The following is a 21,098-nucleotide window of genomic DNA, read 5'->3' on the forward strand; positions in this document are numbered from 1 at the left end:
TCAGCAAAATTTCCCAAAAGTACTGCCTGCACTTCCTTTGGCCAAAACCCACTCAATGCCAGGTCCCTGCTGAGCCCCTACCTCCAGTTTGGCATCTGAGGGGGTCCTCCTGGGCCAATCCCCTGACTTCCTAACCCCATTAGGCACCATTCTGAGAACTGTTTGTTTTTATTTACTTTCAGGTTTTATTGACTTTCAAAAGGAGGATAAAAGTTAAATAAGAATTAATAGCAAATGTCTTCAACTCGAATTTAAATGGTCTGCCTAGAACATTAGTTTTTCTCTCTTTAAAAACATTAATAGCTGGGCATGGTGATTCATACCTGTGACCCCAGCACTTGGAGATGCTAAAGTAGGAGGGTCTTGAGTTCGAGCCCAGCCTGGGCAGTGAAGCAAATCCTTGTCTCATGAAACAAATAAGCCCGGGGAAAGATCCAGAAGGAATTCTACTAGTAGTAACTGGGTTAGAACCTTGTCTGATACATCACCCTATTTGTGACTGGAGGAGAATACTATTTCTTAATGATCAAAGTCCACACCTTGCGAATTATTATGTCATCTTACAAGAGACTGGTAAGTTGCTAATGCTGTCTGACAGAAAAAAAAAATGAACAGATTATGACCCATACAGACAAGTTGTTACCAATGCCAACTCTAACTCCAAAGATCAGTTTTCTGGGACCATAGGCTTGCATCAGCTTTAGCCTTAGAGGGCGGGTCTCCTAGCATCCTCAGAATGTCTGTACTGCTGAGTTAAATGCATTCCAAGACTCATGTATTTTACACCTGCAAGAGACCTGATAGGGACCCAGCTACTGACCTTGTTATTAGCACCACGCTGGGTCACCCTACCAGTGGTGGTGGTGGTGGTGGTAAGAGCTGTTGGTGGAAGGAGGGGTCTGTTCGGCCTCAAGCTTCTGGTCCCCTAGTGGCGTCAAACACTACAAGCCATACTTAGGACCGGAGGCCTAACTCAACTAGACAGGCCGGAATGGCCACAGCAGCCAGCAGCTGGAAGAGACCCAGACACCAACTCCGGAGCGGGGGCGGGGTGGGGCGGAGCGGGGCGGAGCGAGGGCAGAGCCTCTAGTGAGAGAACCAATCCTCTTGAGCCGAAGGAATGGGCTAGAGGCGGGTTAAGGGGCGGTGCATCTGGCAGGAGGACCAATCACTTTGCCCTGGATCCTTCACGGTGGCTGGTCAGCGGTTCCTCCTCCGCCTTCTCCGGGGTACCTTGCCGCCTGCGCACTTTACCGTTGGTGTCCTGTGCGCATGCGCTTTTCGGCACTCCCGTGAGGCACTGCGACGCGCGCTCGGTTGGAGGTCTGCGGAGAGCGGTGGCGGAGTTTCCTGAGGTAAGGGGCTGGTGTTCGGGGCTGTCTGGGCGCCGCTAACCTCCTACAGCCCTGCTCCTGGGCCGGGGCGCGGGGTGTGCGGGAAGGCTGAGGCTTCGTGCCGGGGGTGCGCGCGGAGGTGCTCGGCCGGCCTTCCGGCTGGCGTTGGTAGCTTTATTTTTCCGGATGCTGCGGATAAAACCCAAGGCCTCAATCATACTGGGCAAACGTTAAACCTAAAATATACCCTTATCTACTACCCATCTCGTAATTACAGCTGTCGGTACATCTCGTAAATACAGCTATGTGGGTATGTTTTATTAGAACTAAGTGTGATAACTGAAACCAAAACCAATCCAGAGCGTTTACTACCAGAGTGTAAAATATATGTGATTTTAAGACCTGTCGTTGCCACTCACCTTCGTTTGGTTCAAGTCGTGGTTCATTGGACTCTGGTCGAAATACAACTTTTTACTTGATGACTGATGGGTACTTTGAAACTTGTTAACTTGTCCTGGTTTTCTCTGCGTTAGGCTGGCTATATCTATAGATCGAATCCTTTGAACCTGATGAACGCTGATTTGAGGTAAATATTTAGTTGATTCTTCCTTAGAAAGGTAGGCATATCCGGGCGGTGGTGGCGCACGCCTGTAATCCCAGCACTCTGGGAGGCAGAGGCAGAGGCAGGCGGATTTCTGAGTTCGAGGCCAGCCTGGTCTACAGAGTGAGTTCCAGGACAGCCAGGGCTATACAGAGAAACCCTGTATCGAAAAAAACAAATCTAAAAAAAAAAAAAAAAAAAAAAAAAAAAAAGAAAGGTAGGCATATTTCTTTTCCTAACTAGAAATGACAGGGGAAAACAACTATTTTACAAAATGTAGTTTATTTTAAGTAATTTCATCATTGGAAAAAAAATCAGGTTTTTAATTGTTATATCTTCATTAATTAGATTCTTCATTACTATTATAGTGTCCTAAGCAACACCCTGATTGCTTCTGTTTTGCTTTGTTTTTGTCAGACATTGCACCTGCATCTGCCTTTCACTTAAGTAGTCTCCTGATGTCATCTGATAAAATTATTTGTATATTTAAAATGCATTTGCCTTGTTTGTGGTCTAATACTTGTGTTCTTCCCCCACTAGGAAAACATTATAGATGGTATTTTTTTTTCTTCTTCTATGGACTGCGTGTAAACATCTTTTTTTTCTGTTTGAAATTAGTTTTAAAAAACCATAGATTCAGATCAAATATAAAAAACAGGAGTAGTTAAACCATGAGTTGTGGAAATGACTTTGTGGAAACGTTGAAAAAAATTGGTTATCCCAAAGCTGATATTCTTAATGGAGAAGATTTTGACTGGCTGTTTGAGGATGCTGAAGATGAGTCATTTTTGAAATGGTTTTGTGGGAACGTGAATGAACAGAATGTATTGTCTGGAAAAGAATTGGAAGCTTTCAGAGATCTTCAACGATCAGGCAAGCCCATCCTTGAAGGAGCAGCATTGGATGAAGTTCTTAGGACCTGTAAAACTTTTGATTTGAAGACCTGTAAAGTGGATGAAAAAGAGATACAGAAATTAGAGGATGAGGTTCACACTCTGCAGAAATTAAATAACTTAAAAATTCAGCGACGCAATAAATACCAGATAATGGCTTCTGAAACTAGCTACAAGTCTCTGGCATTAAATGCTAAACAAGAGGAAGCCACCATGAAGCTGAGACAGAAGCAAGGGCTCCTAAATGCTGTGAATACTAAGCTTAGTAGTGAACTTCAGGGTCTTACTGAGGGAATTAATGATTTGATGATATTCTTTAGAAATTCTGATTTAAGTGAAAGGACAAATCCAATGGTGTTTTTATCTCAGTTTTCCTTGAGAAATTATATAAGCCAAGAAGAGCAGAGCACAGCAGCCTTAACCTTATATACAAAAAAGCAATTCCTTCAGGGCATACATGAAGTAGTAGAAAGTTCAAATGAAGAAAATTTTCAACTTTTAGATATACAAACACCATCAATTTGTGATAATGAAGAAATCCTTGGGGAGCAACAACTGGAGATGGCTAGACTGCAGATGGCATACATCTGTGCCCAACGACAGATCATATACTTGAAAACAAGTAATTTGAGCATGAAGTCAAGTATAAAATGGGCAGAAGAGAATCTTCATAGACTAATCAATGAGGTAAACATAAGAAATAAGACTGAATTCATATTGTAATTGTTAGAAATACAGTTTAATATTGCTACTACTTTAGAAAGGGGGAATCTAATTTTAATTTTATATACAGTTATATAATACTTATTTGTAGTATGTATTTCATACAAATAGATTATTAATCATATTGCTAGAATTTAGGAATTTTATCCTCAGTCATATTACTAAGATAATTTTGGACAAAAATAACCTTAATTTACATTATGAATTTGAAAATTGTGTCATTTCAAATACAGATTAAACTGGGGTTTCTTGTTTTATGGTATACACTAAGGAAACTACTTGCTTCTGCCTTGTTTCCTCTGACAAGAAGATGGTATTAATGAAGTCCAGGATCCAATGGAATGAATTTCTCTTTACTTGTTGAGAATATGTAGATATATTGCTGTTGTTCATCTGCACTCTTTAGAAGCTTGCTTTCTTGATAATATAACCACTAGATAGTTGAATAAAAATATAGAGGTTTCTGAATCAGTACCTGTATTAAATTAGTTACTACATCAGAAAAAATTTGAAATAATAAGTCTGGTAAATTTGTGTACTATAATCAGTCCATGGACTAAGAAAATACCTACTACATAATTTTAAGAAAACTAAAATCTTCATTTGTTATGAGTACTATACTTTTTAAAGTTATGATTAAGATAATGATGAGATCTTCTAGTTCGTTAGCCTTTATTGTATACATATATAGTGTAAATGCACTGAAATTCAGTAGTTCATGCTGACTTTTCTCTTGACTTAGTCCATATTTTCTTTTAAAACTAGTTTTGGCTTATACTAATAAGTTAGTTTTTATTCATTGCATATATTATCTGACCACCTAAAACAAAAAAATGAAAATAATTTTAAAATATGTTTAAACCTACAGTTAAAAATGTTACTGCTTTCTTTGTGTAGGTTATTGGTAAAGAAAATTTGGATGCAAAAATTTCTAGCTTGAACAGTGAGATTCTAAAACTTGAAGAACAAATCACTCATATAAAAGACAGAATTCTGCCTGCTGTGGTAAAAAAGAATGCGCAGCTATTGAACATGCCAGTTGTAAAGGGCGATTTTGATCTGCAAATTGCTAAACAAGATTATTACACAGCAAGACAAGAGTTAGTGTTAAATGAGTTGATAAAGCAGAAGGCATCGTTTGAGCTTGTCCAGTTATCATATGAGATTGAGTTGAGAAATCACTGGGATATGTATCGGCAACTGGAGAGTTTGATTCTGCAACTCAGTCAAAGAAACACTGTGCTCTGCCAGCACTTGGCAATGTTAACAGACCTACCAGCATCTGAGCAATTAACCTCAAGGACTCCCATCGACACCAAAGATCATTCTACTCATAGGTATGACATTGCTTCCTTAGCGTTTTTTTTTTTTTTTTAATTTTATTTTTGTGAAACTAGAGAGTTGGAACAGAAATTTTAAAGGTTTAAAAATTACTTGTATTTAGATTTGGCATTTCTGCTTTTCTTTTATCTTTTATTTTTTTTTCCCCTTTCTGTTTATGTTAGGTCTGAATGTAGCCACTTTAAGCTGCAGTCAATGAGTTAGGGGAGTAAAGTGATAAAATATTTTACTCCCACTTAGACACCTAGATTTGGGACAGGCAATTTGGATACAGCTCCATATCATAGGTATTGCTGGGCATGATACTGATTGTATCAGGAAGGGGTTCGTAGGGCAGGAAGACTTTAGTTCCCTATCTGATGAAATCGATCTCTAAAATGAAAGCTGGCCCTTCCTGGATATCTGAGCAATTGATGATAACAGGATACTGGAATTGAAGGATAAAAGTATTAGAGTTCAAAAGTCTGTACTCTGCCCAATGTGTGTGGCTCATATCTGTAATCCCAGCACTGAGAAGGCTGGGGAAGAACTATACTAAGTTTGAGGCCTTTATGGGCTATGCAGTAATGTTCGACAAACACTTGTGTTTTAAGTCCTGTGTGGTGATAGGATTACATATTTAATTCCAACCTTTTTGGAAGCTGGGGCAGAAGAATCTTGAATTTGAGGTCAGCTTGGGATACATAACAAGAATTCTAGGACAGCCTAAGCTGCACAATGAGACTTTGTATTTTAAAGAAAGAAAGAATTGGCATGAAGACTGGGGAGGGCTGGGGAGATAGCTTAGTCACTGCAGTGCTTGTGTACAAGTTTGAAAACCTCAATTTGACCCTCCAGAAACTATAAAAAAGCCAGGCGCAGTGGCACACTCCTGTCATCGCTACACTGAAGAGGTAGAGGAGGGAGGATCCCCAGTGTTTGCTGCTTAGCCAGTCTCAGAATGGGTGAACTACAGGTTCATGAGAAACTTAAGTGAGGCAGAGAGTGGTTGAGGAATACCCCCAACACTAACCTTTGGGGTCCCTGTGTGCATGTGGACACACACACACACATACACACACACAATTTTGTATGCTACTCTTCATTTTTTGGTAGGATCAGGATAACATACTTTAGCTTTTAATCCCAGAACTTGGGAGGCAGAGGCAGATGAATTTCTGAGTTCCAGTCCAGCCTGGTTTACGTAGCAGGTTTGAGGACAGTCAGGGATACACAGAGAAACCCTGTCTTGGGGGGGAAATGATCTGTGTACCTGGAGAGAGAGAGAGAGAGAGAGAGAGAGAGAGAGAGAGAGAGAGAGAGAGAGCGAGAGAGAGCTATGTGATCATGTATGTATATTATGAGTAAAAGCATGTCTTTTTATAAGGTAGGCATAATATGCTGCTTTAGATTTATCTTTTGTCTTATAGGCTGATAGATTTTTCTGCCATTAAGTGCAATGTTAAAGTGGTTTTGTTAATTAACAAGATTTTTACCAGCCAAATACTAAACAAATTAAAATAGGCAGTTTGTTGTTAATGACCATTTATATAGGTCTTACATTTTTAGTTTTTCTCTTTTAATCCCATCACATTTTTGTGAAATAAGCATTAAAGATTGATTTCTTTTTCTACATCATTGTTACTGCTGCAATATCATAGATGTATTCTGTAAAAGAAGTGTTTTCTCGGGACATATCGTTGAAGCTCACTTTGAAGTAAACTAATGACAGGTAAGAATCAAGATGATGTTTATATCTAAAATATGGAAGATGGAGAAACTGGAAATTCAGATTTTCTTTTGAAGGATTATTTTTTGAGATAGTGTCTTACTGGCTTTGAATTTGCTATGTAGCCTTGACCTTCTAATCCATCTACCTTAGCTTCCTGAGTGCCAGGATGACAGGGTTTTTATACATACTCAAATTTAGATATTTCTCTTCTGAAATAATATTATATCTGAGATGGTTTCAATTGCTCAATATTAGAAACACATAAATTACTACTTTTCAGTTGTTAATTTGCTGTCATTACCTGTGACCTGATTTGGTGGATTCTAATTTTGAAAACTACTAATTTGAACATTTTTCTTTTTAATTTTAATTAAATTTAATTCTCTTTAATATTTTTGTATTTCAGGCTTTATCAACTTTTAGAAGGAGACAATAAGAAAAAGGAGTTGTTTATAACCCATGAACACCTGGAGGAAGTGGCTGAGAAATTGAAACAAGATGTTTCTCTAATACAAGATCAGTTGGCAGTATCTACTCAAGAGCATTTTTCTTTTTTGTCCAAACTGAATAATGACGTGGACATGCTTTGTGATGCTTTGTATCATGGAGGGAATCAGCTACTGCTTTGTGATCAGGTGAGTGTTTACCTAGAAATTTAAAATGCTTTAAAAGTTCTGTTTATTGTAAGGGGCTGGTGAGCTGGCTCAGTAGTTAAGAGCACTTGCTGCTCTTAGAGAGAGGACTCATGTTGCGTTCCTAGCACCCACATGGCGCATGGTGGCTCAAAACCACCTATGACTCTGTTTCTGATGTCCTCTGCTATTATGGGTACCAGGTACACGTGGTACACATACATACATGCAAACAAACATACTTATTCAAATTAGAAAATTAATTTTAAAAATGTTTCTTATAAAAAGTATTAATGAAGAAAAGATTAGCCCATTCCATTAAATTAATATAATACTTGAATTTGAGAAACATAGTCTTGCTATGTAGCCTATGCTGGTCTCCAACTCAAAATTTCCCAGGTACTAGGATTATAGGCTTATGCAACTATAAAAAATTCTTACAATTTTTTAACTCCTAATTTATATATTTTTTTCACATAATTTTGAATTTTATATACAGAATTTGAAAATTTATAAAATTTTCAGCCACTATAAAAGGAGATATAATGTTGATACTATGTTAAGAAAGAAAACTTGTTATTTTAGCAAATAGAGGATTGCCTTTCTGTATTTAAAATCTCTATATGTATGGTACATACTTTTTTCCTTTTTTCACATTGTAGAATATTATAACAGCATATATGTGATATAATAAGGCAGATTGAATACATATAAGAAAGTTTTTGGAGAAAGATTTTGTCAAATATGAATAATAGATAGAAGGAGGAAAAGAAACAGTCGTCATGTAATGAACTAGAACCTGAGCAATGCTTATTTAGGGCTCAGGTCAAATAAGTTCAAAGGCATCTTTTCAGATTCTTAGTTTATGGTTTTTATCTATTCTTTTGTTGAATAAATTATTTCTGAACAGGACAGGATTTAAATCATATTATAACAAATCTTGGATGCAGTTTTGAAAAGTAATTGCCAGTAGAAAATGTAGCACCAGAGGAAGAAGCAAACTAAAAATATGAAACACCTCATGAATTTGCATGTCATCTTTGTTCAGGGCCATGCTAATCTCTGTATATAAGTAAATTAGATTATATATTAACTTCTCTGTTTTCAAACTTTATATACATTCAATTAGATATTTCATTAACTTGTTTGTTCTCGCTCTGTTTTATAGTTATTTATTTAAACTCTGGCCTGAGGCTTCTACCCTGCCTTTGGTATTTAAGTTCCTGGATAAAAGACACACTGACAGCCTTTATATTTACAATAGGCCTTAAACAGCACAAGAGCTGGGCAGCTGCCTACACTCTGTGCTGTTAAGAGTCTACTTTTCTATTCATAACCCTGAGTTATTACTTACTACTTACTCTGCTTCACTAGGCTGCTCTTAACTCTAATCAGCTAGGCCTCAGGGTCAAGTTCTTATGGCTTAACTTATGACAGCTCCTTCCTCCTCTTCCTCTTTTTTTTTTTTTTCGTCCTCCTTTTCCTACTCCTCTCCTTTTCATTGTGTTTTTTTCCAACCCCAAGATCGGGAAAACTAAACTCCACCTCTGCCCAGCTATTAGCTATTGGCATCTTTATTTACCAACCAGAATAACCTGGGGGCAGGGTCACTCTGTCTTGTGGTCTCTCTTGTCTCTGGGACAACCAGTTTTGGTGGCTCAGATTAGCATTAGAATGTAAGCAGCATTATGCCAACCCACTACATTTCCCCCTTTTTGTCCAATTAAAAAGGCTCTTTCTCTATAATAACAAACAATACATGCCAGGAACTATTTTGAAACAGTTATGAAAATTATTAAGTATGAATTGCAATTAAAAGTCCAGTCTGTATTTTGTAACTTAGGTGAGGTATTTAACCATCTATCCTATCTCAATGAGTTACGATTGTGTACCTAAATCATCTTCTGGGTTTTTGTTTGTTTTTTGTTTTTTCAAGACAGGGTTTCTCTGTGTAGCCACTCTGTAGACCAGGCTGGCCTCGAACTCAGGAATCCACCTGCCTTTGCCTCTCCAGTACTGGGATTAAAGGCGTGCACCACCACTGCCTAGCAATTATCTTCTGTTTTAACTTGTATTACTATCTTAAAACTATCTTTTCAGATCTAGACCATCTTTAGTGTTAAACAACATAAATATAATTGTGAGACTATAACTATCTAGTTTTCAACCCTGTCAGAGGTTTCAGAAGGGATTAAATATTACCCAAGTATGCAGGAAACACAAAGACACAGCTTCCAAAACTATAGAAATGAAAGAGACGGCTGACCGCTTGAACAGTTCCCAACATTTCTTACAACGTTGGAGCATCTATTTTTACCTTTTGGCCCAGAACATCTGACAGACCTTATAGACAGACAGCATTCTGCCTACAGAAAAAATTAGGGCATTTCTTGCCACAGTTGAAGCAATTCCACATGGAGATACTGGTATTCATCACCTTCTTTGAAGTGGAATGGGGATACTGTCAGGAACATACATGTCTCGTAGTCAGAAGATCTTTTAATAATGAAATAACATTAAATGTAATATTCTGTGGATCTCTGACGCTTTTGAAGACCATAGCATAACTAAATTTTTAAATATTGATTAATTTTAGCTATTTACTATATGAATAACCTTGAAAACATTTTATAGTAATTAACTTAATTAGAATCTAATATGACCATGACTTTGACGCTCTATTAACTTGCATTGCTTAGTTATTTTAAACAGTTTGTAATAGCAGCTATTAAAAGGACTGGGTCTAAGAATTGTATTCGTAAATGAGTTGCATATGCACAATGCCTGTCTAAGAATAACAAAATTAAAATTTTGTATCAATATATAAAAATTTATACCAATGGAAACCTTAACTTGTATCAGTATATAAATTCTGTACCAATATAAGAAAATATAACTTCAATTCTGCATCAAAATATAAAGATTTCTATCAGTTTAAGATTATGGCTATAAAATGTGTTTAAGAGTAAATTTAATAATCCATCCCCATTTAACTAATTTGTTATACTATTACTATATTGCTTCTTTTTTCTTATCTATCCCCTTCCCTTTACTTAAGAAGGATAGAGAAGAGGAAAGGAAAGATAGGAATGTGAGTCTAAATTCTCTTTTGTTTCTTCCCTGTCCAGAACTATAATTTATTTGTAAATTATCCCTTAAAAATGACAGTATATTTTATAAAATAACCAAAACCAGACACCCCAAATTAAGGGATTTGGGTGATGATTTTCTTATGATTGCTTCCTGTTGAATTGGGGTGAAGGATTCCTTTTGGGGGGGAGTGGTAAGAAAATTAGAAAAAATGGTTAGTCTCAAGAAAGTTAGCTGTAGCATTTGTTGTCCAATCTTTGTGTATTGAGAAAGTTCATCTTAACTGAAGTCTTGACTGGAACCATCTGAAAGGCTGGATGAACTGAGATAGGGATTAGCAGCCCTTTCTGAAACTGTGTAAGAAGTGAGTCTTTGGAAACAGCGTAAATTGAGGCAGGATCAGGCAGGGAGCTAGAACAGCAGGTAATTTCAGTATTCCTAAGGGTGAATCTTGTCAGAACTGTCCTTTTAGTGTTTTATTTTGTAATATATGAACTTTGTAACCAATACTTAGTTTTATAAAGAAATTTGTGTGTATTGTGCAAGGTGCATAGATCAGTTAAGGATGAATTTTTATTTCTTGTTTGAGCAGGTGAAAGACAACTGTCTTTTTTTTTTTGATCAATAACCAAATTGCAATAAATCTTCATTCATGCCATATGAAAGGATAACACGATGAATTTTGAGGCTTCTGTAACCAACAAGATTTATAGGCTGAAGTTTTGGTTAGAGACATTTTCATGTCTCAACCAGTTTCAGGGCTGCTCCCATGTACATCAGCAAATCATGTTACCTGTTTTGTTTGGTCTTCTTGATTTTTTTTTTTTCCTTCCTGTCTGCAGCCAAGATCTTTAGCAGCAGGTCTTCCTCTGTCATGTCTGATCCATATTTCTTTGGAAGGAGTCCAAAGCCTTTTTTTCCATTCCTATTTAAACACAACATTAGCTCAACCCACTACAACCCTTTACACCTCAACTTAGTATTTAGTCACTGAGGCTGTTAATAAAACCTAGGGCTTTTTACGAGGTAGGGAAGGACTTTTTTTTTTTTTTTTAAACAGGTCTTGTGCTCAGGGTAGTCTTAAATTCACTTTGTAGCTCAAGTTGGTCCTAAACTTGCAATCCTTCTTTTGCTTATAGAAAATGCTGGATTACAAATATGTTTCCCAGTGACTAGCATTTACTTGTTCTCATTTCATTTCCTTTTATCTATTTTTTTGAGACAGTGTCTCATTGTGTATTTCTTGCTCAACTGGCACTCACTGTGTAGATCAGTCTAGCCTCAAGCTCAAAGAGGTCTGTCTGCTTCCCCTGTGCTGGGGTTAAAGGTGTGTGTCACCATACCTGGCATATACATGTTTTTTAATATTGTTTTTGAAACTCACCTATGTAGACACATATATCAGTTTTCTCTTTTATATAATTACTGTTCCATTATATAAAATTTCATAATTACCTGTTCTCTTGACAGATGTTAAAATAATTTCTAGTTTTCTGTGGTCATAGTAACTCATATACATACTTTTTTTGGTAAACCAATTGCCTAACAGAAGCAACTTAAAGTGGAAAAAAGGCAACTTAAATCATGAGTTGGCTCTCCTCCTGGTCCCCCTTCCCACAGTTCCTAATCCCATTCCTCCTCCCCAAGGATGATGTCCTCCTCCCAGGACTCCCCATTCCCTTGGGCCTCAAGCCTCTCAAGTGTTAGGCGCATCTCCCACTGAGGTCACACCAAACAGTTCTCTACCATACATGTGTTGGGGGCCTTGGACACACTTGTGTCTGCTGCCTGATTGGTGACTCAGTGTCTGAGAGATCTCAGGGGTCCAGGTTAGTTGAAACTGTTGGTCTCCCTATGTGATTGCTCTCCTCCTCAGTTTCTTCTAGCTTTTTCCTAATTCTACCAAAGGGGTCCCCGACTTCAGTCCAATGATTGGGTGTAAATGTCTGCATCTATCTCAGTCAGCTCTTTTATGGGCTTCTCAAAGGACCACCATGCTAGGCTCCTATCTGTAAGTACACCATAGCATCAGTAATAATGTCAGGTATTGGAGTCTCACCTCCCAGTTCTCTGGTATTTTCTAGAGGATTGTTGTCCCCTACCCCCAGAGTTGCATATTTCTATTCATTCTACTGGCCCTCAGGGCTTCTCTCCTGTCCCCACCCCACCCCCATACCCAATCATGTTTCCCTTCCCCTTCTCCCAGGTCTCTCCCTCCCTCCTTCCCTCCTTTCCTCCCTCCCTCCCTCCTTCCCTCCCTCCCTCCCTCCCTCCTTCCCTCCTTCCCTCCCTCCTTCCCTCCCTCCCTCTCTCCCTCCCTCCCTCCCTCCCTCCCTCCCTCCCTCCCTATGTCTCCTGTGATTTTTTTTTTTCTCCCTCCCAAGTGGGACTGAAGTGAAGCACTCCCCCACTTGGGCCCTTCTGCTTGTTAACCTTCTTGAGTTCTGTGGTTGTATCCTAGGTATTCTGTACTTATTAGTGAGTACATACCATGCATGTTCTTTTGGTTCTGAGTTAACTCACTCAGGATGATATTTTCTAGTTCCATCCATTTGCTTGCAAAACTCATGATTTCCTCATACTTAATAGCTGAATAGTGTAAATGAACCACATTTTCTGTATCCATTCTTCATTGTGAGACATCTGGGTTGTTTCCAACTTCTGGCTATCACAGATAAGTCCACTATGAAGCAACAGTGGAGCATATGCCCCTGTGATATAGTGGGGCATATTTTGGGGCATGCCCAAGTGTGGTATAGCTAGGTCTTCATGTAGATCTATTTCCAGTTTTCTGAGGAACCTCCAGATTAATTTCCAGAGTGGTTGTACCAGTTTGCAATCTCACCAACAATGGAGGAGGGTTCCTCTTTACATCCTTGCCAACATGTGCTGTCACTTGAATTTTTTATCTTGCCATTCTGATTGGTGTTAGGTGGAATCTCAGGATCAATTTGATTTTCATTTCCTTGATGACTAAGGACTTTGAACATTTAAGTGCTTCTCAGCCATTTGAGATTCCTCTGTTGTGAATTCTCTGTTTAGCTCTATACCCCATTTTTTGATTGGGTTGTTTAGTTTTTTTGGAGGTTAGCTTCTTGTGTTCTTTATATATTTGGGATATTAGCCCTCTATTAGATGTGGGGTTAATGAAGACTTTTTCCCCCAATCTGTAGGCTGCCGATTTGTCCTATTCACTGTGTCTTTTACCTTACAGAAGGTTTTCAATTTCATGAGGTCCCATTTATCAGTTCTTGTTTTTGGAGCATGAGCCATATGTTTAGTAAATCTCCCAGAGCATCTCCTTCCCGTGATACTCTTCAGCATATTTTAAAAGGAAAAAAATAAGCTAATTAAAATGAATAGAATACTGAATTGTTCTAAATTATTTTGTTGTTCACAGTTGACTTCATTTTCTACACTGTTGGGGGAAAACCTTTTTTTTTTTTTAAACAGTCTCACCATATTACCCTTGCTGCTCTGGAAATTGCAATATAGACCTTGTCTTCTTGCCTTTGCCTCTAAGTGGTAGGATTACAGTTCTGAGTCACCATGCTCATCTAAAAAGTATAAAATTGTTTTAAAAGTTCTTGACCATCAGCAACCATCTCATGATAGTCTCTATTATAAGATGCATCTTCATTTCAGATTTGTGGAGATATGAAAAAAAATGTAGATCCCCAAGAATAGTTTTTATTATAATCTTATTATTTGGCATCATTGATGTTTTACTACCTCATTAGGGTATAAAAAATCAACTCAGGTTGTACATATTGGTGAACACCTTTAATCTCAGCACTTGGGAGGCAGAAGCAGCCAGATCTGCGTAAGTTCAAGGCCAGCCTTGCCTACATACTGAGTTCCAGAGTCCTGCCTTCCCCCTCCCCAAAAAGGAAATTTAAAAAGTCAAGTCAGCTTTATTAGTGAAGCTGAACATTTTAGTACCTGCTATAGGAATATTAGCACTTTAAGATCATTAGGATATAATTAAAATTAAAAGTGAGGTAATCAGTATATCAAATATTTGTTTACCAAAATTTTCTTAAAGAACATTAAAAACAGACAATGTCAAAATTACCATTTTTTAAAATGTATTTTTGAAGTAATAATCTGAAATAGGCATATGTGGCAGGTCTAATTTGTACATTGGAATTACCAGGGAGCAGAGTATGGAAATGTTGATTCCTAGCTCTGTTGCAGAGATTGAATAATTTAACCTGGATTGAGGCCCAGGAATTGTATTTTTATAACAAACACCCAGTTGCTTTGGGCCATGCCCAGAAGCTCTGTAATGTTGAAGGTAGTTATAGCTACAAACTTTAGGAGACCCTCTGCTGGTAACTGGCTACAGTTTTGAAGAGTAGAATGCTTGATGAGACAACTCTAGAGACGTTAAAATCCTTTAAATGCCAAAAGTGAAGAAAATTTTTAAACATTAAAGCTTTAACAAGTCTGAGTTCTTAAGCAGAAGAATTACATATGTTAGTATGGTTTTCATCAAGCATTCTGTGTATTTTCATTTTACAGGATAGGAAAAAAGAGAACAGGAGATTTTTGGGAGGCAGGGTTTTTTTGTTTGTTTGTTTTTTAATGGTTAAAAGCAGCATGCCACTGTGGATCTTTATTGTCAATGTGATTATATAATATAGTCAAATAACCTACATTACCATTTCTAGAGACCCTGGGATGATTGTGGCTCCATGTATCCTTTAGCCAATGTGGAGGCAGACATAAATCAATGGTTGGTGGTCTGGCCGATGTTCCAAAATCCACCCCACTGATCTAATTCTTCAGGTGATGTGAATAAAACAGTTTACTCACCCAGCTGAGGCTTACCAATGACAGAAATGAATAAAGGATTTCCCCTGAGTCTAGTTTGGAGAACCAGTGAGTTTAATTGCAAAAACAGGATTTAAATGAGAGGCCTATTGGGCAGTTAACTTATTGGCAACTCTACTACCCCAAAAAGTCTTCCTCTCACCTGTTAACTGCCTGTATATTCTCTTGGAGAGAGCTTCCTCAGCCCCTCCCACCCCCATAACAAAGCATTAGTGGGTCCATACTGAAGCAATTGTTTTTTATTAGACTTCATTTCAAGGTTTTTCCAGCATTTTTATGTCTCAGGCACAGATTAAGCTACAATGAAGTTTCATTGATACAACCTTCATGAGAAAGTTTTTGTTCATTGTTTTTGTGTCAAAAACAATGTTTAATAGTTATAAAACAGTGTTTAATACAAGGAAGGCATTCAGTTATATTTGTTGATTATATGAAGACACGGAACAGATCAAGGTAAACTTTAGGAAGTGAGAGTTTGCATTGAGTCAGTCAGAATTACCTATTAGATGTTATTGTAGTTAATTTTGTATAGACTATAAATCTGGTAGAAACTTATTTGCTTTCTTATTTGTTTGCTTGACATAGTGTCTCATGCTGCAGTACAGGTTAGTGTGAAACTCACTATGTATTCCAGTCTCAGTCCTGTCTCAGCTTTCCTACTACTGGGATTACAGACATGAGCACATGCCCAAAACTTTTCATTGCATTTATTTTTGTGTGTGGAGTGGTGTACACATATCTCAAGATTAGAGAACAATTGGAAGTCTATTGTTTCTTTCAAGCATGTAGGTTTGGGGGATCAATACAATAGGTCATTAAGCTTGATAGCAAGCACCTTTATCCACTGAGCCATCTCTTCATCCCAGTGATCTTTCTTTGTTTTGTTTTGTTTTTTTGTTTTTTGTTTTTGGAGACAGGCTTTCTCTGTGTAGCCCTGGCTGTCCTGAACTCACTTTGTAGACCAGTCTGGCCTCGAACCCAGAAATCCGCCTGCCTCTGTCTCCTAAGTGCTGGGATTAAAGGCGTGCGCCACCACCATCCGGCTCAGCTCAGTGATCTTTAATTGCAGATTTTTGTTTTTCTTTCATTTATTTTTTAAAGACAGGATCTCACTGTGTAGTCCTGGCTGGTTTGGAACTATGTAGACCTGGCTAGCCTGTAACTCAGAGATAATTCTGCCTCTGTCTCCAAGCATTGAGATTAAGAGTGTGTGATAGGGGTTTTTATTATGAGGAGTTATTAAATCACAGAATTTCCTTTTAAATTATATTTTAAATTTCTAGTTGATGTTTGGAATAAGTTCTTGAAATAAAAGCTTTTCTCTTCTCATTTTAGGGGTTAATGGAGCATTTTCATCAAGTAGAATCTCAGTTGAATAAACTAAATCATCTCCTTACTGATACTCTCGCTGATGTGAAGACGAAAAGAAGAGTTTTGGCAACTAATAAATTGAAGCAAGTGGAAAGAGAATTATATGTATATTTTTTTAAAAATGAAGACTATCTAAAAGATGTTGTAGAAGATTTAGAAAATCAGTTAAAGATTAAGGCTTCGGGTCTTAAAGACTGAAGACTTTTTTCCGTTTTTTTTTTTTTTTTTTTTTTTTAAGTAATGTGTCACTACTGTCCGTCTAAGACTGAAGACTTCTAAAAACAGAATCTTTACTATGCCTGCTGTGTCTATATAGTACTAGACTATATCTAATAAACAACTACATTTTTTCTACATTATTTGCATGCAGGGAGGGATGTGTGTGTCTGTTGTGGTCTTGTATGTTAGCATGTAACATAATGGCTATGTGAGATAAGAGAATAACTTGGAGGAGTTGGTATTAGCCTTTTACCATGAGACCTCGGAAATGAAAATCAGGGCATTAGTCTTGGGGCAGTGACTAGCCCATTTTGTCAGCCTCAATGCTGCTAAGTTTATAGATTTAAGATAAATGGAACTTTTTATTTTAATAGATTTAGTGTTAAAGTTGAACTTCCCTAATAATCTTGGGTTCCAAATCTGAAACTTTGTAAGTAACTGGTATCATTCCATGAGTGAAAAATTCTACATTTAATCTTACATAACAGGTCAGAGTCACAAATTAGATACGCTGAATCAGTTTGTCTGAAATATAAATGAATTTTACATTTCAGCTTGGGTTCTAGCCCTAAGATATCCAATTGTATTTGCACAAAAATTAAAATATCTGAAACACTTTAGTCCCACACATTTAAGATAGAGATAATTAGTTTGCATCAGTTTGGCTGTTAATCCCTATGGAGAGTGGAGGTGCTGTGCTGTTGTAGCACTGGTTAGCCAGACAGCTTGAATTTAAGAGATCTGCTTGCCTTTGCCTCTCTGAATTCACGGTCCTGTAGTAACTATGCTGGGATTATTAGCATGCATCACCACATTAATATAGACTGCCTGTCAGTTATCAAATAGCTCATTTCATGATATATTTGTGTTAAATACTAAGTACCATAAGAGATCAGCTGTAGTAAGTGCCTCTAAGAATATTTTTTACCTTTGTTATATAGAGTGCCAGTCTTAAAAATGACATATCTCAAAGTGTTATGGTCATTTTCAGGAAGAAATAATGTGGGAAAATATATTAACTGCTTTCCTGGTGGGTGGTAGCAAAATCGTTTTAAGTTGGCAACAGTTAATTTAGATGTGTGAACCAGATGCTTGTTCTATACTTTTCACCCAAACCTTTTCCAAATCGGGGACCCGTAGGGTGTATCAGTGCCAAGATGGCAGCTTGTCAGCTTTGATGACCCAAGTCAGTTTTAATTTCCATGTTTATAGTCAGAGTCATTTGCTTGAAAATTAATAATAGGCAGTTTTCAGAACTGAGGAGTATTTAAGAACTTTTTACTTCATAATTGGTTAATTATAAAGTAAGGGGTATTTTTCCCCCTCCAAGACAGGTTTCTTTGTGTAGTCCTGGAACTAGCTTTGTATACCAGGCTGGTCTTGAATCAGAGATTCACTTGCCTCTGCCTCTATGCCTCTACCACCCAACGAGTCGAATTAAACATAGGGCTTATGCATACCAAGCAAATGCACTCTACAAGTGAGCTCTATCCCCAGAATTTTTTATTTTTTACTTTAAAAATATTTAAGACTGGGTCTTGTTAAGTTGCCTAGGCTGTCCTTGAATTTGCTCTGCCTAGGCAGGCTTGAACTGTTTTCCTCCTATCTCAGCTTCCCAGTTCAGCTTGCATCAACATGTCTCACTTCTCATTTTTCCATCCTATTTGTGTTACATAATTGGAACCTGTTTCTTGAAGTTTTTAATATCTTTTAAAAAATAATATACATAAATCCTTTTAAAGTCTTAAAATTAATATATGGGTACTTATCTTATATTTAGGACTTTATGAAAATGGAAAATTATGAGGCATGTATAGGTTTTGATCTCTGTGAGACACCCCTCTCCACTGTTGCTCAGAAGATTATGTCTGCTATGCGTTCAGGTGATTTAATGGATTCTAGGAATGAGGGAGAAAGTACAAAGAGTAAGTAATTTTACAAGCCTTCATTTTATTGTTTTGAATGTTAATTATTTTAAAGACTAAGACAAGTGAAATGAATATTATAAAATTACTCCATAGAACTTTTTATTTTGTAGGGATTTTTGTTACCTACAAAGGAAGTTTCCAGTATGTTCCGTCCCTGACTTCCCATTCATTGTGACCAAATTTCTTACTGAATTCGAAGTCCTTTAATCCCATTGTTTTAATACAACATACTCTTCCTTGTTTCAGATATTCTAGTATATTCAAAGGAGATGAGTGAGATCTTTTATAATGCCTCTTAACTGTCAGATTATTTGTACATAGTAGATGCTGTTGTATATGGTCATAAGAGAAGTGTTTCTGACATTGTACTTCCATAAACCGTTTAACTCTGGGTATCAGAGAAGAATGGGTTTGTCTATATGGATTTATGATGTGTGGTATAATCTCAGGTCCAGGTATAGCTGAAAGGTTTGTAACAAGTGGCTTTTTTTTTTTTTTAAACCAGCAAAGCCAGTAATTTCTTATTTCTTTTCATACAAAATAAGTTATAAGTGATACTAAGGATATTGAGATGAAATCATTGATTACCAAGTATTAGCACAAATGCCAACAAGTAAACACATTTTCTCAGTTAAGAGACAATAGTACTTGGGGCTGGAGAGATGACTCAGTGAAAAAGAGGCATCAGACTTAAGCAGCTCAGTTTGAATTCCTTGTACTCAGATGGAAAAGCCAGCTACATGTGTCTGTAATCTCAGTATCTAAGGAAGAGACAAGTAGATACAGGGAGTTCACTGGCTAGCCAGCCTAAGTGAAAATTACTGCTTACATTGCTAGAATCTTAATTTTTCCTCAAAATATTTTGTTCAAAGGTCACCACTACCTGACTTATTACAACTTTTATAATGAAAGGCATTTTATATTGCTTCAAAGACCTATGTCAGAGATTACTTAGTAGGGATCCAGACTTTTCTGAGGTACACAGGTCTATGCATGGCTCAGTTTATTGCATCAGGTCCCTGTCAGCAAAGTGTGAACTCAGATAATAAGTGCCCCTTCCAAGGCACGCTTGAAGATGATCAACTTGCTTGTAAGTTGGATTACCAGTTGGAACTCAGGATAATTTCTCTTCAGTCCTAGTCTAAATAACAGTATCATAGAAGCTACAATTCTATACCTGAATTATGTTCTGGTTTTAGTTTGTATTACCATCTGAAATTCATCATCTCAAATCTATAATTTCTTTCAGTGCTAAACAACTTGTGTTGACTTTTAGACTATAACTAGTCTTCAACTCTGTCAGAAATCCAAGAATGACTTAAATATATCTGAAAATATAGGAAGCATAAAACATAGCTTTTGAAACTTAACCAATTTACAGAGTCCACAGACTCTCTGGACAGTCTCTTATTCCTCAAAACGTTGGAACATCAGTCTTCAGCCTTCTGGCCCAGGATCATCTGACAGACCTTTGCAGAGCAGAATTATTAAGGCCTGCTTATCCTGCCTTGGCAGAGTTATCTGTCAACTATTCTGCATAGTGTGTCCTTTTCCTGGAGAGTATTTTTGTCCATAGATGAACTGAGACAATTCTTGGCCAGTGGCTATCTCACCATAACTGGAGCAACTCCATTGATGCCCACTTTCTTCACTGAACCAAGAAGTGGGTACTGACATGTCTCTAGTCAAATGATTTTTAATACTGAAACAGCCTTAAATGACATTCTGTGGACTTACGACACTTTTGAAGATTTATCTATGCAAAGTTTATCTGAACTGTTAAACCTGAACTATTCTTAGTCATTTCAATTTGAGTAAATTAAAGATAGCATATTATAATTAAATCAGAATATAATATAGCCATGAGTTTACTATCTGGCCCTTAACTTGTGTTACTTAATAATTTTAAACAAGTTTGTAATGGCAGTTATTAGAAGGACTGGGTTAAGCCTTGTATTCTTAGATGAGTTGCATATGTATAATACCTATCAAAGAATAACTATTAATTTCATATGTATCAATATAAGAAATTCACAGCAATGAAAACCTTAAATCTGCATCAATATATGAATTTCATACCAGTGCAGAGTAATAACTTCAACTTACATTTCTGTTGTTCCAATCAGATTTTAACTATGACTCTGAAAATGTGACACTTTTCTGTCTTCCCTGTACCCATCATTTCCTTTTTGACCTTCACAGTTCACAGTGTTTTAGTTCTGGTTTTCTTTTATGAACATGAATGCAGATTTTCTCAATAAAATACTTGTGAACTGAATTTTAATACCACATTGAAAACATTGTACAACATGATCAAGTTAGCTTTATTCCAAGGATGTAATAGTGGCCCAAAACAAGCAAATTAGTAAATTAATATAACACATAAATAGAATCATGGACAGAAATCAAATGATCATCT

At 37.1% G+C, this 21,098-nt stretch overlaps 2 protein-coding genes and 1 non-coding gene across 4 annotated transcripts in view; 2 read left to right on the top strand and 1 right to left on the bottom strand.

Moving 5' to 3' along the window:
- Positions 1–1,269: 1,269 nt before the first annotated feature.
- Positions 1,270–16,886, top strand: Haus3 (HAUS augmin like complex subunit 3). 2 transcript variants are annotated; one of them, XM_052199314.1, is made up of 6 exons: positions 1,317–1,355; positions 1,868–1,920; positions 2,476–3,515; positions 4,449–4,888; positions 7,010–7,238; positions 16,497–16,886. In XM_052199314.1, exons 3-6 carry the CDS (start codon positions 2,607–2,609, stop codon positions 16,728–16,730), a joined length of 1,812 nt encoding a protein of 603 aa, XP_052055274.1. In that variant the 5' UTR covers positions 1,317–1,355; positions 1,868–1,920; positions 2,476–2,606; the 3' UTR covers positions 16,731–16,886. The 2 variants fall into 2 exon arrangements, with proteins under 2 accessions (XP_052055275.1, XP_052055274.1); XM_052199315.1 differs by lacking the exon at positions 1,868–1,920 and having other exon boundaries at positions 1,270–1,355.
- Poln (DNA polymerase nu) overlaps positions 1,329–21,098 on the top strand; it is a 164,040-nt gene continuing 144,270 nt past the window's right edge. Inside the window, exons 1-3 of the mRNA XM_052199313.1 lie at positions 1,329–1,355; positions 1,868–1,920; positions 18,532–18,676. Coding sequence (XP_052055273.1) covers positions 18,538–18,676 — 139 coding nt within the window. The 5' untranslated portion in view covers positions 1,329–1,355; positions 1,868–1,920; positions 18,532–18,537. The remainder of the gene's footprint in view (positions 1,356–1,867; positions 1,921–18,531; positions 18,677–21,098) is intronic.
- LOC127696863 (U6 spliceosomal RNA) lies at positions 8,239–8,344 on the bottom strand. Its single transcript, XR_007980317.1, has one exon. It is a non-coding gene; the product is annotated as a U6 spliceosomal RNA (small nuclear RNA).

This window comes from Apodemus sylvaticus, chromosome 11, assembly GCF_947179515.1.
Source record: "Apodemus sylvaticus chromosome 11, mApoSyl1.1, whole genome shotgun sequence".
NCBI lineage: Eukaryota > Metazoa > Chordata > Mammalia > Rodentia > Muridae > Apodemus > Apodemus sylvaticus.

Bases quoted from the DNA above. Each gene is read 5' to 3' on its own strand.
- Haus3 (XM_052199315.1), top strand. From the start codon at position 2,607: ATGAGTTGTGGAAATGACTTTGTGGAAACGTTGAAAAAAATTGGTTAT. The intron at 3,516-4,448 runs GTAAACATAAGA...TTCTTTGTGTAG, and splicing joins TTCATAGACTAATCAATGAG to GTTATTGGTAAAGAAAATTT. The intron at 7,239-16,496 runs GTGAGTGTTTAC...TTCTCATTTTAG, and splicing joins AGCTACTGCTTTGTGATCAG to GGGTTAATGGAGCATTTTCA.